Source organism: Aulostomus chinensis, chromosome 24, assembly GCF_037954235.1.
Source record: "Aulostomus chinensis isolate RoL2024-O1b breed Wild chromosome 24, RoL_Achi_v1.0, whole genome shotgun sequence".
Lineage (NCBI taxonomy): Eukaryota > Metazoa > Chordata > Actinopteri > Syngnathiformes > Aulostomidae > Aulostomus > Aulostomus chinensis.
Genome location: NC_141343.1, coordinates 10,254,849 through 10,267,806, shown reverse-complemented (window position 1 = coordinate 10,267,806; position 12,958 = coordinate 10,254,849). Strand labels below are relative to the sequence as shown.

Here is a 12,958-nt window from a genome sequence, read left to right as displayed (position 1 = left end):
TGACCCCCCTTGTCCCTCAAAAACACAACATTCACCGAGCCCCGAAATCACGAGCGCGTCATACATGAAATGTGGGAACAAAGTCAGGATTATGACTTTTTCTCTCATGACTTTGACTTAAAAAAAAAAAAATCAGGATTCTGAATTTAAAACCAGATTTGAAAACTCTTAAAATTTTGTGTGAAACAGCAATCACAAGTCCACACCCTTTGTCTAAAATGTGACTTTCTGAAATCATCAAAATCAACACACACACACACACACACACACACATACATATATATCATCCACGATTGTAGTCTATAGCCCTGAACTGTTTCCATGTTTCTTCCGAATTTTTAGTTTTCACTTTTTTATTTTCTTACATCATCTCCGTCAAAATAAAAGTCACGGAGATAAACTAAAAGCCACTAGTTTACAGCAAACTCTTCCGCAGACCCTCAAGAAAACGCGAGACAGCCTTCACGAGTGCAGAGGATGACAGTTAGCCACATGATCAGTTTTTGGTCATGTGACTGTGACGTAACGTCAACCCGGATACACGCTGACTGTCCTGCAATCCGGTGAGCCATGGTTTGACCTGACTCGTTTCACCAGAAACCCCTCAGGTAATAACTTATCATGATTATTTTCAGCCAGAACAGTGAGATGGAAGCTATTAAGCTTGATGTTAGCGTGAAAATATTAGCTTAGCTTAGCACAGCTGCTAGCAACTTTGCTACCGAGGTGAACAACATGAGGTGACAATTTAGCACCGCTAAAAAAATCAATGTTGCAGCGTTGCTCTCATGGCGAAAGTGAAGACATCAAGCAACCTTCAGGAGCTGTAGGAATCCATGAGTTTGGTATTATTAGCATCGCGCCTGTTCAAACATTGGGACAGGTTTTAAAACAAATCCACTCATGGACTTCCGCTACTTCCAGCTCTCAAAGCTAAGGAAATTACATTACCCATTATTGGTGGGTGATACATATATATTTTTTTAATTTTATCGCCGGTTATGGACATTTATTTGTATCTTCTGCTACATTCTGTTAATCATTCTACTTTTTGTTTACTTTTTTATTTTTGTAAAGAATGGAAAGTAGCTTGACAACACTGATAATACCAACATCAACAGCATAATAATTATATCTGCTTCAGTGGGTCAATGATTGCATAGGATTTTTTTTAAGTATTTCTTTTTGAGGGGTAGAATTGTGACCAAAGTGTTCTGAATCTAGTGGAGGAATAAGCTCGTCAGTGCTCTCTAGTGGACAATCTGTTTTAAGGGAACGCTGGTTGTTCTTTTTTGTCCAGGTTCTGTTCTGCAGATCCTCCTACTGCTTGACATAGGAAACCATAAATGCATAGCTGCGATGAGCTTAAAATCAGCCTGTGCATTTCCGCAACCGTTTGGATGGTATAAAGAGTGAAATAAAATCCTCTCATGATCAAATTTAAACACGAAGCTGTGTGTCCGACAGAAATGAACAATGAAAACTTCACCCTGAGCGAGAGGATTGTCTCTCCCTCCTACATTCGACAGGGATGCCAGGCACGCCGCGGCCACGAGCAGCTCATCCGACTCTTACTGGAGCAGGTAAAACTGATGGCTGTCGTCAACTTTATTGCTGCTTTTACATCTGTATTTATAAGTTTTCTGTGTGTGTGTGTGTGTGTGTGTGTGTGGCAGGGTAAGTGTCCAGAGGAAGGATGGAGCGAGAGCACCATCGAGCTCTTCTTGAATGAGCTGTCTGTGATGGATAGCAACAACTTCCTGGGGAACTGCGGTGTTGGCGAGAGGGAAGGCCGGGTGGCTTCTAGCCTCGTAGCAAGACGACATTACAGGTCCCGCCTCCATTGTGTTTTGTTCATATTAAATGTACCCGCCCTATGAATCGGAAAGACAAATTGTTGGAGTGTGTGGCAGGCACTGATCAATCAAGCTTTTAACAGATTCCAGATGAAAAAAGTAGCTCTCAAAGGGGGCTTTCACACCCATCGTGCGTTTCACTGAGTCAGCGGATGTGCTGCGACTCTTTCAAAAACAACAACAACAACAAAAGGTCCCGTTCGTGTTCGCACTCTCTTGTGAGAAGAAAAATAAAAACTCACTTGTGTCACACCGGATGTTCATCGATTGGACAGAAAATGTTTGAGGAACAAATGCTGTCAACGACGATGTCACAGATAAGAACAGCAGCATCGTTTTTAATCCGTATAATTTGAATCGATGAATAAATAAAAGTCCCAAGAATAACAACATATTCGAAAAAAACATCAACGGCAAACTATGCCGTGATTTGCTGTTTAAGTTCTCTTTTTCGTGAGACAAAACCCCTAATCGTAATGTTTTTGTCATAATTTGTTCAGGCAGCAGAGTGAGAATTTAGCCTGAGACTGATACAGGGAGACGTTCCTCCTGCTGACCTCTAGGCTTGCCGCACCTCATTCGGTGCCCACTTTGTTAGCTGCAGGGTCATCAGCTGGGGACCACCCCTCCTTGATTTTTTTGCCCCCTTAGCACAAAACGTGTCCCGGTGGCGGGGCAGTGAACGAGGACGTTTCCCTGACACTCCCTGCAGCTAACATTCTTCAGGAGATGTCTGCTCCCCACGTTTTGCAGCGTCTCCTCAGCCAGATGCAGAAGCTTGCCTTCTCTGCCTCTTCCTGGCAGCCCAGCACCCTGAGCAGCCGTGTCGTTGACTCCCCAACGAAGCCTCTAGCACCCACCTCCACTGGGTTGAGCTTCGCACTCCGTCCGCTTTCGCTACGCTCCGCAACCAAGCCAGTGTATTTCGTCCTCGTTTTTTTTCGCAGGCTTCTTCCAACCCCTTTTCCCATGGCACTGCGAGTTCCACCAGCAATGCTGTTTTCCTGGCTGTGGTCCAGAGTACCGTGTCTGGCAGTAGTGTGGTAGGGCAGATCTCCCTGGGAAAGTGGAGCTGCCTACCCAGATCCGCTTCCATCCTCCACCGAGACTGTCAGAGATGTCGGCAGTGGTCTCCTGTTGGTGTTGGGAGTGGGGTCCCCCTCCCTGAGGAAGTGGAACCTCTGTTGGCCTCCTACAGGGTTCACGCTTGTTGCCTCTTGCCTTCTCGTCTCCGCCTCCTCTGCCGGTTTCCTGAGCACCTGGTCGTGTCGCCATCTAAACCGACCCCGTGTCAGTGCGGTGTTGCAGCCTGACAGAATGTGCTGGAGGCACTTATGGTCCCGCAGAGGTCAACAGGTTTGCTCTGTCCCAAGCCACTGATGGAGGTTGCGAGGGCTGGGTAGGGTGTCATAGGTTGTCCTGATGAGGAAACTGGCAGTTTCCAGAAGTCAGCCCTAGCTGATTGCTCGGCTTGTGACACCCTCCCATGTTGTCCAGCACCCCTGTTGCCCCTGCCTGTACCCTGAACCGCTCTTGCTCCATCCTGGTGATCTCTGCACCTACAAGGTCCTTCCTCTCCTTGTTGCCTGGTCTGGACCACAAGCTGGGTGCATCACCCAATACCGATGCAGTCGCACAGTCTGGACACTGCCCACTGCCCATTCCTTCCTGATGTTGCAGTCTGCTCACGGCTTTTTGGACCTCTTCCTCAGCCCTTCCATCTCCCCTTGCGGTCACCACTTGAGCATGCATGTCCACGTCATCAACAGCCTCGCCTTTTCTTGCCTGTACCCATCGGTGATAGATTTCAGGGGTAGCTGGAGAGAATGGCATCCGCACAGGCCTGCTGCTGGAAAAAAAAACGTGGGAGCCCAAGCCATTTGCAGGTGGAGAAGTTGGCCCTGGCATCCATCCGGCTAATGGCTAACACGATTGACGTCAGGGTAAAAAATGAAGAAGTAACAATGATACACTGACAAAAAAGGCATTTGGACAATCCCGATGTTTGCTTTGCTTATCATTTAGTTTGAGTTGTGACCCATCAAGGGGAAAGGTTTGGGTACCTCTATTTTAGTCGCTGTAATTATTACAGTACAGGAAAAGATTAACTGGACTGAACAGATTGAAATAATTCAAATCCGTGAAGAAAACTGAATCACGGAAATTTGTCCTTTGCTGGTTGCAGTCTCATTTGAAAAGCGCAAAGGAAACACAACAGTACATGTTATCAAGTCTCAGTCCTCCTTAAAAAATAAAGGAATAAAGAATATTTTTGAAGCAGCATGTCAGTGCACTGGAGACGCTGAACTTCTGCCCCGACTGCACCTCAAAAGAGCCGTGGAGAACGGTTTTCCTGGTCATTCTGCTCAGTATTTTGGGAGTAGAGGTCCGGAAGGTGCGCTTTGTGACACGCGACAAAAGTAGGAAACAATGCTGAAGGTTAAAATCTCAATTGGGACTTCACCAACACTGCTCAGGAACTCTTCAGGGACATTAGATCTTCAAAGTTTTCAAAGTGAAATCGTCGTGCCCGTGATTTCTTATTCACATGAACGAGAGAGAACTGATCGATGTTGAAAAAGTGAAGACCATATGAACTTTTTTTTGGACAGATATTTGCGACATATAAGTGAAAGATATTAGCTGTCAGCCAAATACAAAAAATAAAATAAACGATTGAAATATCAGCGCAAAAAATTCAACATAATGCATCGCTGATTTGTCGTAACTGTCACATTCCGGCCTCTCCATTCCGTCGCCTGTCCCTCGCTCTCAGCATTCTTTTCACACTACATTTCCTGACTTTTGTTCACGTCTGAAGCAAAGTGCACCAAGTCTGGAATTTTCTGGAAGACCAAGGTGTGAGTGTTTAGGAGTCTGGAGGAGGTCTCTGAAACTGCTGAAACCGCAGAAACGACTGTTTGTTTGTTTGTTTATTTATTTATTTATTTATTTGAAAATGATCAGAAAATGGTTCATTGTTTACAAAATGTAATATTTCTATTTTGAATTTGATCAGTTCCCTGTGGTGTAATGGACACTGTTCCTGAGTTATGTCAAACTGGCGCTCTAGACTAAAATCTTGGGAGTTCACGTTGTTCTTCTATGCGTACACACACACACACACACACACACACACACACACACACACACACACACACACACACGGCATGAGCATGTTTTTACTGGGACGTTTGTGTGCAGGTTGATCCATGGCATCGGCCGATCGGGTGACATCGCTGCTGTTCAGCCAAAAGCTGCAGGCTCTAGCTTGCTGAACAAGCTTACCAACTCCATTGTGTTGGACGTCTTGAAGCTATCAGGTGTGCGACTGTTACAATTAGAAATGTTCAACTTCCCATGAGCGTCGGATGTTTCCGCCAAATAGAAATGTATCTTAATTTGAAGCTGCTGGACATTTGAGTGAAGATGCCTTAAAAAACAATGGTCCTGTGCTGGATTTCCTCTGGGAAACAGGTGTGCGGAGTGTGGCCAGTTGCTTTGTCGTTCCCATGGCAACCGGAATAAGCTTGACACTGTGCTTTTTGACCCTTCGTCATCGGAGACCGAAGGCTCGTTACATCATCTGGCCCCGCATCGACCAGAAGTCTTGTTTCAAATCCATGATCACTGCAGGTGAGAACACCATTTTCAAGAATTGGCTTTCAGTGCTCCGGTAGTTCGTTTTTGTTTTTTTGTTTTTTTTTAATAAAATCCAGCCCTTCAGCGGCACAGCGGCGAGTGACTTGACTGTTCCATCAGGCTTTGAACCGGTGGTGTTGGAGAACGTGCTTGAAGGTGACGAGCTGCGGACAGATTTGGAAGCAGTTGAGCGTAAAATCGAAGCGCTGGGAGCAGAGAACATCCTGTGTGTTCACTCCACAACTTCCTGCTTTGCCCCTCGAGTCCCTGACAGGTAACAAGTTTTTATTTACCCTCTTAAAGCTCCAGTGCGCAACACTGTATCTGAGAAACGGGCTGTCGTTGGTGTTTCGGGCGTAAAAACGGATTTCTCGTGATAACCATTTGGTTTCTGCTGTTTCAGCTATGAAACGGTGGATGAAACCTTCTGAGCAGTCCCGTACGTTTTGAATTCGATCCAAACTGCCGATTAACATTTGCACAAACCAAAACCGCTGCGGAACCAAAGCTTTTTTTTAAAATTAATTTTTTTTTTTTAATCCACGCTCAAGTTAGCCGAGGGCTAACCTGAAGTAGCCAGCTTTCCTGATAGCGCATATGCAGCATGGATGTGCTACAAGTGAATTTGAAATGTGATTTCCCTTCAAATAAAAGTGATATTATTTTCGCCACATGGATAAATGTGTTATTTTGTTTTGAAGGCTTGAGGAGCTGGCCACAATGTGTGCTAAATATGATATTCCCCACATAGTCAACAACGCTTATGGAGTCCAGTCGTCCAAATGTATGCACCTTATACAACAGGTAGGCTCCACTCATCACCCATGGCCTCTTATTTAACACAATACAAGGAAGCATCATGTCATCGAGTGTGTCGTTCATCATCAGGGGGCTCGTGTTGGAAGAATAGACGCTTTTGTGCAAAGCCTGGACAAGAACTTTATGGTTCCTGTAGGTGGCGCCATAATCGCAGGTTTTGACGAGTCTTTCATTCAGGACATAAGCAAGATGTACCCAGGTAAATCAGGCTGGCAGAATGATGTTGACAGTTTCATGTTACAAGTCAAGATGTGCTTTTTCAGAGTAGTGATTAAAGTGTGGATGAAAGTGTCTTGAACTTAACAGCCTGGTTGAATACCGGCTTCAAGTTTTTCACTGTTCTTGTGAACTGTGTCGTTTTTGCGGCGAGGCTCCGCACATTTACACCATGAACGTGTCACGTTGTGGTGGAGAAGAACTGAGTCACCGCTCTACCCTGCTCCTCTAGGTCGAGCGTCAGCATCACCTTCCCTGGACATCCTCATCACCCTTCTCACTCTGGGAGTCAACGGCTATAAAAAACTGCTGTCGGAACGAAAGGTGAGGTCATAAATGCACCGCCCTACGAACGCACCGTCCAGGTTCAGTGCCCTCAGGTTGCGTCGGTAAAACAATGCAATAAATGCGCTGCTGCATTGTCAGCAACGCGCTGTATTGACGTGCATCTAAGAGGAGAGTCAGCCTGTGAGTGCTGTATCAGTGTCTTTCTCCTGAGTGCAGCACAGAACAGCTTATATAAGTTGAATCGCAGTGAATCACATTCCCACTGCGTGTCCTTTTCTCGTACCTGCGTTAGTTTTTTTTTTTTGCCGCGAGCAAACCATGTTTAGGCGAGGGAGGAGTTGATGTATAGCAGGAGGAAATAGATTCAGAAGTTTCAGAGAACGTCCCCCCCCCCCCCCCCCCCCCCCCGGTGGCTCCCTGCTTGCTCACAATGCAGCATCCTCCTCTCCCGACGGTTGCCACTGCAGCATTTTCAAAATTCTTCACCGCAGGAAGAAATCGCCCTTCTTCAGTCTTAAGAGCATTTCAGATGAACGATACCTTGTTTTCTTTGCAGGCCTGTACTCATATCTAAAAATAAAACTCTTGAAGGGATGGCGTGCCAAAGTTCTGGTGTCAAAACCAAGCTCTGGGGCAAGAAAGAGGAAATTCCTCTCAAATGACCATCAAGGCTTATCGATCTTCCCTGCTGTGCATTATTAATAAACTGGTTTCCTCATCGTGTCCGCACAACTGAGTGATTTCCTTGCATCACCAAGCTTTGAATAATTCAGACATTCTTTTTTTTTCAGGCTCATGTTTTAGAAAACATCTTGATCATGAAAACAGATGATGCGTGTTTTTCGGTACACACGCACCGATTGTCCGTCGCCGCTAGCACCCCCTTCTCTCGGGATAAGAAAGTCCTCCATTGTTTTTAGAGAACAACAGGCACTTGGAGACACTTGACATCATTGAGGGGCTGCTTGTGTTTGACTCGCGACAGAAATTACCCCACCCAACTCACGGACGCACGCCCCCTCTAGATGCCTTAAGATGAGTCAGCAGATTATGTCGAGAAAACGGACGCTTCACCGGGGCTTCTGGCGCCAGCCGCCTCGTAAGCGGCAAAAACACCGGTTTGTTTTATTATCTGTGTCCTTATTCAGTGCGGGAAACCCATCAAAGACACGTTGTCTGCACATTTAAAGAAAAACAAAAGAAATAGAAAATCTTGAGTTAAATGCGTTTGTGTTCCTCCTGCACCGCTTCTGTTAATTGATCCCAGAGGTGTGAGCTGAGACCAGGCAGCGGGCAGGCAGGGAGAGAGGGAAGGGGATGGGAGGGGGAGCGTGGTTTGATTATCAATAAACAACGCTGCTAAAATAAGGTTGTGGCTGTGTGTGAAGGGAGCATTGCTATTTATAGTTCTCTTGTATGCCTGCTTCTTGTTCTGACTCTCCATGCCTCCTCCTGCAGGAGATTTATGCCTTCCTGGGCCAGGAGCTGAAGAACCTGGCCGCAGCACATGGGGAGAGACTCCTCCACACCCCACATAACCCCATTTCACTTGGTAAGCTAGCACAATGCGCTGGTTACAGACACTCAGGTCCATAAGATAGACTATTTAGGTCACTGAAAGCTCTATTTCTCACCTTGTAAATGGAACTTCTTAATAAATGCCCATATTTACCATTCTCCCCTGAGCCGGACAGGAAGAGGTGCGCTAGGGAGCTGAGACTGGTAGTTAGCTTAGCGCAGTGAACTGTAGTGGTCTGGAAGTGTAAGCAAACCTCCACCAAAAGTCATCAAATACTCTTTTTCTCTGAGACTGTCTGTATTTGAATAAATAGAACAAGTGTTATGAGAAAAAATCTCTTTATCATTTTAAAATTACCGGAAGTAATTTAAGAATCAGTCTAATAGCTGGGACTACTTTTCTGACAAAACGGCTGGGCACAATGATTTGAGGCAGCAACAAAACGTGTCGAAGAGCAGTCGCCGATACTAAATCTAATCAGCGCTCTGAGAAAGTACACAAGTACTCGCTGACTGTGTTTCCCAACAGGTTGCGTTCCTTTTTCATTTCTCAAGTTTTGAATACTTCATGAAATCATTTATGGTGCCTGCCTTTCAGCCATGTCTTTGGATGGTCTCCAGGCGAGGTGCGACAAGGCCGTGACTCAACTGGGCTCCATGCTGTTCACTCGGCAAGTTTCAGGAGCAAGGTACGGCACCTGAAAAGGGACAAAAACAGAATCTGAACTGGATTAGTCATTTCTGAAGGATTAGGCAGACAAACGGGTCTGTGTGCATCCTCGACAAAAAAAAAAAAAGAGTGTGTGTGTTTATGTTAGCAATGAAGTGGAAATCGGCCAGATGGATCTGCTGAGTGCTGCAGTGGAAGCTACTTTCAATGATTAGACTGTCCTTCCTGTCAGTCCTAATTCAGCAGGACATCTTCGACACCATCCACAGAGTGATTTTGTCTTCTTTTTGAGAACGGGCCGATTACTGGGGGAAGTCAGTTCTTTATCTCGCATTTGGGTATTGCATCCACAGAAACTTCGTTGAGGGCTTGTAGTTTTTTTTCGCGGTCGTACTTGGCTGAGCTTCGGAGATGATGGAAATATTTTAAATATCCCCGATGAATGTTTTATACGGGTCATGCTGTCATGAGGGTTACACAGTCATCAGATTTAAATGCACCCATGGCCACTGAAAACAAATGCTTCTTTCCTCGCACCGAAGTTCGAGTGCTTCATTATAAGAGGTTGACTTGATATTTTTCTTGTGACAAAGGCTTTTAAGCCGTCGACAAGGAAGATATTCAGTGCCGATCTTCGCTGAGGTCCAGTCAGGAACTCACGAATATGCTCGACGCACAACCGCTCAGGAGGATGGTGACGGGCAGAATGTGGCTTCTGTCGGCGAAAACAGACGTTAGCTTAAAGCCATAGGACGTAACGTTGCTGTCCTCCCTCTGAAATTGAATGCAGTAAAACTTATTAAGAATGTACTCAGGTCTCCACTGGTGTCAGACAAAGCAGCTGTTTTCTGGAAAGCGGTTTTGCAACCACCCTGGCCGAGAGCAGTTCTTTTGGCGCTCTCCAACGAGGAAAAGCGCCACCAATTCGCTGAGTTGATTCTCACCACTGGGCAGTTTCTGTTTGTTTGAATCCTTTTTCAGAGTTTTTCCTCGTACTCATTGATATGTAAAAGCATTTTACTACACTATCAATGCTGTAAACGTAAGTTTTACGAGTACTCTGAGCTAAGCTAGAAGCTTCGCTAGGTCGAAAAAAGATAAGAGTCGTGTGAAAATTAGCATGTACGTGTAATCATATCTTTCCTCCATGTTTCTAGGGTTATACCACTTGGCAGGGAGCAGACCATTAGCGGACACACGTTTCACGGTTTTATGTCGCACTCGGAGGCCTACCCGTGCCCGTACCTTAACGCCGCCTCCGCTGTGGGCATCACTCGTGAGGATGTGACGCTTTGCATCAAAAGGCTCGACAAGTGCCTGAAGACACTGAGGAAAGAGGGAAGTGTACCTCGGAGCGCTTCTGAGTTCGTTCAGTGTAGCCAGGAGGCCTCCACTGGAGAAGGACCCAGCTGAAATGACTGCTGCTAAGCAATCCAGACACTGGAATGAGGTCAAAGACGGGGCTCGGCACCAACGGCCGGTGTGCGGGTGTTCACGGCAAACTAAAATGATGCTACCTGACGCCACTGATTAATTCCCTCCTCTTGGAAGGTGCGGCCATTAGTTAGTGGTAACGCTGCATACACGTACATCTCAGAGGAATACGCCCGTTCACTGTTCACAACTAAAATTAAACCAAAGCATCTGCTACTCGTGAATCGTGGCACTTTCTTGTTGAAAATTCTTGTCCATCTCGACCCTCAGAGGCCTCGTTCTCCATCAGAGCGCCGCAGTTACGTGACTACATGTTCCGTCTGTGTTTGCAATCTTTCCACCTCTTCGTCAATGTTTGGCGGAACTGTGGCGTGACGAGCACTCCTCCAGTACGAAAAAAAATGTAGCTTTACAATGCATTGTCCTGCCATGTGACCCAAATGCCGTGAAAGCATTAACCCCAATTACCGCTTTTATTTTCAGACTCCGCAACGGATATCAAGGAACGGCAAGTGATCGATGATGTAACATTCCTGTGCTTAGTCAAGGAACTGTTTAATCACCGTGACGACACAAAGAGATATGTGTCAGGGGGGTTTAAATCCAAGTTCCCAAGAATCTCCCTCTGCTTTACAATCTTGCTCATTAAGAGTCAGAACAGGTCCAAAAATGAACTTCTGCCCAAGCCCCTCTGATACGTGACTCATCCGTATTTTGACGCAAGTTCCCCGCGTGCCCTCCACTGCTTGACTCGCGCAGACTCCAGATGTGCCTGTGATGTAAGCAGCCGTGGCATCAGACTACAGCAGCGCCGGAGCTCTCTGCAGCCATAGAAAGTGGGCTGTCATCACATAGATAATGGTGCTGTATCAGCACACTTTCACTGTTCCCGAGCTGTACTCAACCATCTACTGAATACAGTGGAAAAACACTGTGGCCTTTGGCAGCGCTGCTACTGCGCAGCGCTCTGAAAAGCACCGAGCCCCGTTCTTTGTGATTTTGGTAACTATTTCCACGAACTTGACATTAAGGGCCTGCTTTCAAAAAACTAGGCTAGTCTTTTTCTGTGCCGGTGGTTTGAGGGGGCTCCCCTTTCTATCGATCGAGCCTGTGCGACAGTCCAAAAAAAAAAAAAGGCACTGTTCTCTGAAATCCAATCATTTTGATCATGATTGCTGCTAAGTTTTCTTCTCACTTCACTTCTCCGGTCCTCTTGCGTCCCTATTTTAGACTCCCATGTGTCTACTTCCACACAAACCAAGACATTAGAAAACCCGGTCTTTCTGACATCAGCTGTCTTCCTCTGTAAAGTCGTGATTCAACAAGTCACTCAGATTTGACGCCTCTCAACGCATCACAAAGGGAAATTGTAACTCCCCCGTACCTTTAACATTCGCGTGCTCCACCTACGCTCCAGGGATCCTCATCACAGCCTGCCTTGCCAGGTGAGCTCCAGTCATGATCAGGCTTTCTTAGGCAGCGCGGCGTTTTTGACAGTGACAAAAAGTAGCTGCACTTATCGCTTGTAGAGCTGCAACTGTCCTCTGTTTTTCTATCGTTTTGTGTGTGTGTGTTTTAAAAAAAAAACCAAAAACATAAATACGCACGAATGCTAATATGAGTGAATATCCAGTCCATGTGCCAACATGAGACGGGGAAAGGGCAAAGTATGGAACCTTTTTAAAATGTCCCTGAGAATTTGCGCTTAACAATGTCATACGAAACAGTTGCGAACCCCTGGTTGTCAGCAGCTGCCGGGTAGATTTCGGCGACGATGGCGCGCTAGAAAGGCCGAGATGGCTCGAACTTGAACTTCAGAAAACTAAAAAGGGCAATTTAAGTCGTTAAAAAGTTACGCAGCCACCGTAAGTGGTTGAAAGTATTCAAGCGCCATGCATTATACATGCAGGAAGAATTCACTTGTCAAGTTAACTTTTTGATGTACTGATAATGTACACATGCAGTGTGTGGTGATTGAACGAATGAGAAGTGGACTACAAGGCAAGTTAGACAAGGTAAGTGGGATTTTTACCTGATTTTAAGTCGGTTAACGCCGGTACGAATTAATCAGCACCATTAATGACATCGGACCAAAAAAAAAAAAGAGAAACAGATTTAATAAAAACATCATAAATGCTCATGGCTCTTCCAGCCTGCTACTTGAAGTACTTTTGCTCCTCGATGCCAGTTTGATCATCGCGACGTTGTTTGAGGTCATGAAGCGGGGCTGCCGAAAACGAGGGCTGAATTTCATCTGCCACGAGAGCAAAAATGATCCCAATAAATATGTGTTGATTATGTTTTTTATGGTTTGATCAGAGTGGAGGGATACTTTGTCCAGAGTGAAATAAGGCAAAGTCTGTTCAAAGCCTTCCTTGGGGTGGGGGAGTTTGGGCACGCACACTTGCCAAAGAGCCAACTATTCAGCCGAGCTCGTCTAATATTCTCACACACACACACGCACACACACACACCTACCTCTTGGCTCATGCGTTATTGTACAGGTGTACCTAAT

At 45.8% G+C, this 12,958-nt stretch overlaps 1 protein-coding gene across 1 annotated transcript; it reads left to right on the top strand.

The window, feature by feature from the left end:
* Nucleotides 1-479: 479 nt before the first annotated feature.
* On the top strand, nucleotides 480-10,650 carry sepsecs (Sep (O-phosphoserine) tRNA:Sec (selenocysteine) tRNA synthase). Its single transcript, XM_086196997.1, has 12 exons — nucleotides 480-608; nucleotides 1,468-1,583; nucleotides 1,677-1,831; nucleotides 5,061-5,179; nucleotides 5,334-5,492; nucleotides 5,619-5,772; nucleotides 6,200-6,302; nucleotides 6,387-6,516; nucleotides 6,766-6,857; nucleotides 8,280-8,373; nucleotides 8,938-9,028; nucleotides 10,167-10,650. The coding sequence occupies exons 2-12, from the start codon at nucleotides 1,470-1,472 to the stop codon at nucleotides 10,420-10,422; spliced, it is 1,467 nt and encodes a 488-aa protein (XP_086053123.1). The 5' UTR covers nucleotides 480-608; nucleotides 1,468-1,469; the 3' UTR covers nucleotides 10,423-10,650.
* Nucleotides 10,651-12,958: the final 2,308 nt, after the last annotated feature.

Excerpts from the sequence above, each read along its gene's own strand:
- sepsecs (XM_086196997.1), top strand. The coding sequence starts at position 1,470 with ATGAACAATGAAAACTTCACCCTGAGCGAGAGGATTGTCTCTCCCTCC. Across the intron at positions 5,180-5,333 it reads GGACGTCTTGAAGCTATCAG|GTGTGCGGAGTGTGGCCAGT; the intron begins GTGTGCGACTGT and ends TCTGGGAAACAG. Across the intron at positions 6,517-6,765 it reads CATAAGCAAGATGTACCCAG|GTCGAGCGTCAGCATCACCT; the intron begins GTAAATCAGGCT and ends CTGCTCCTCTAG.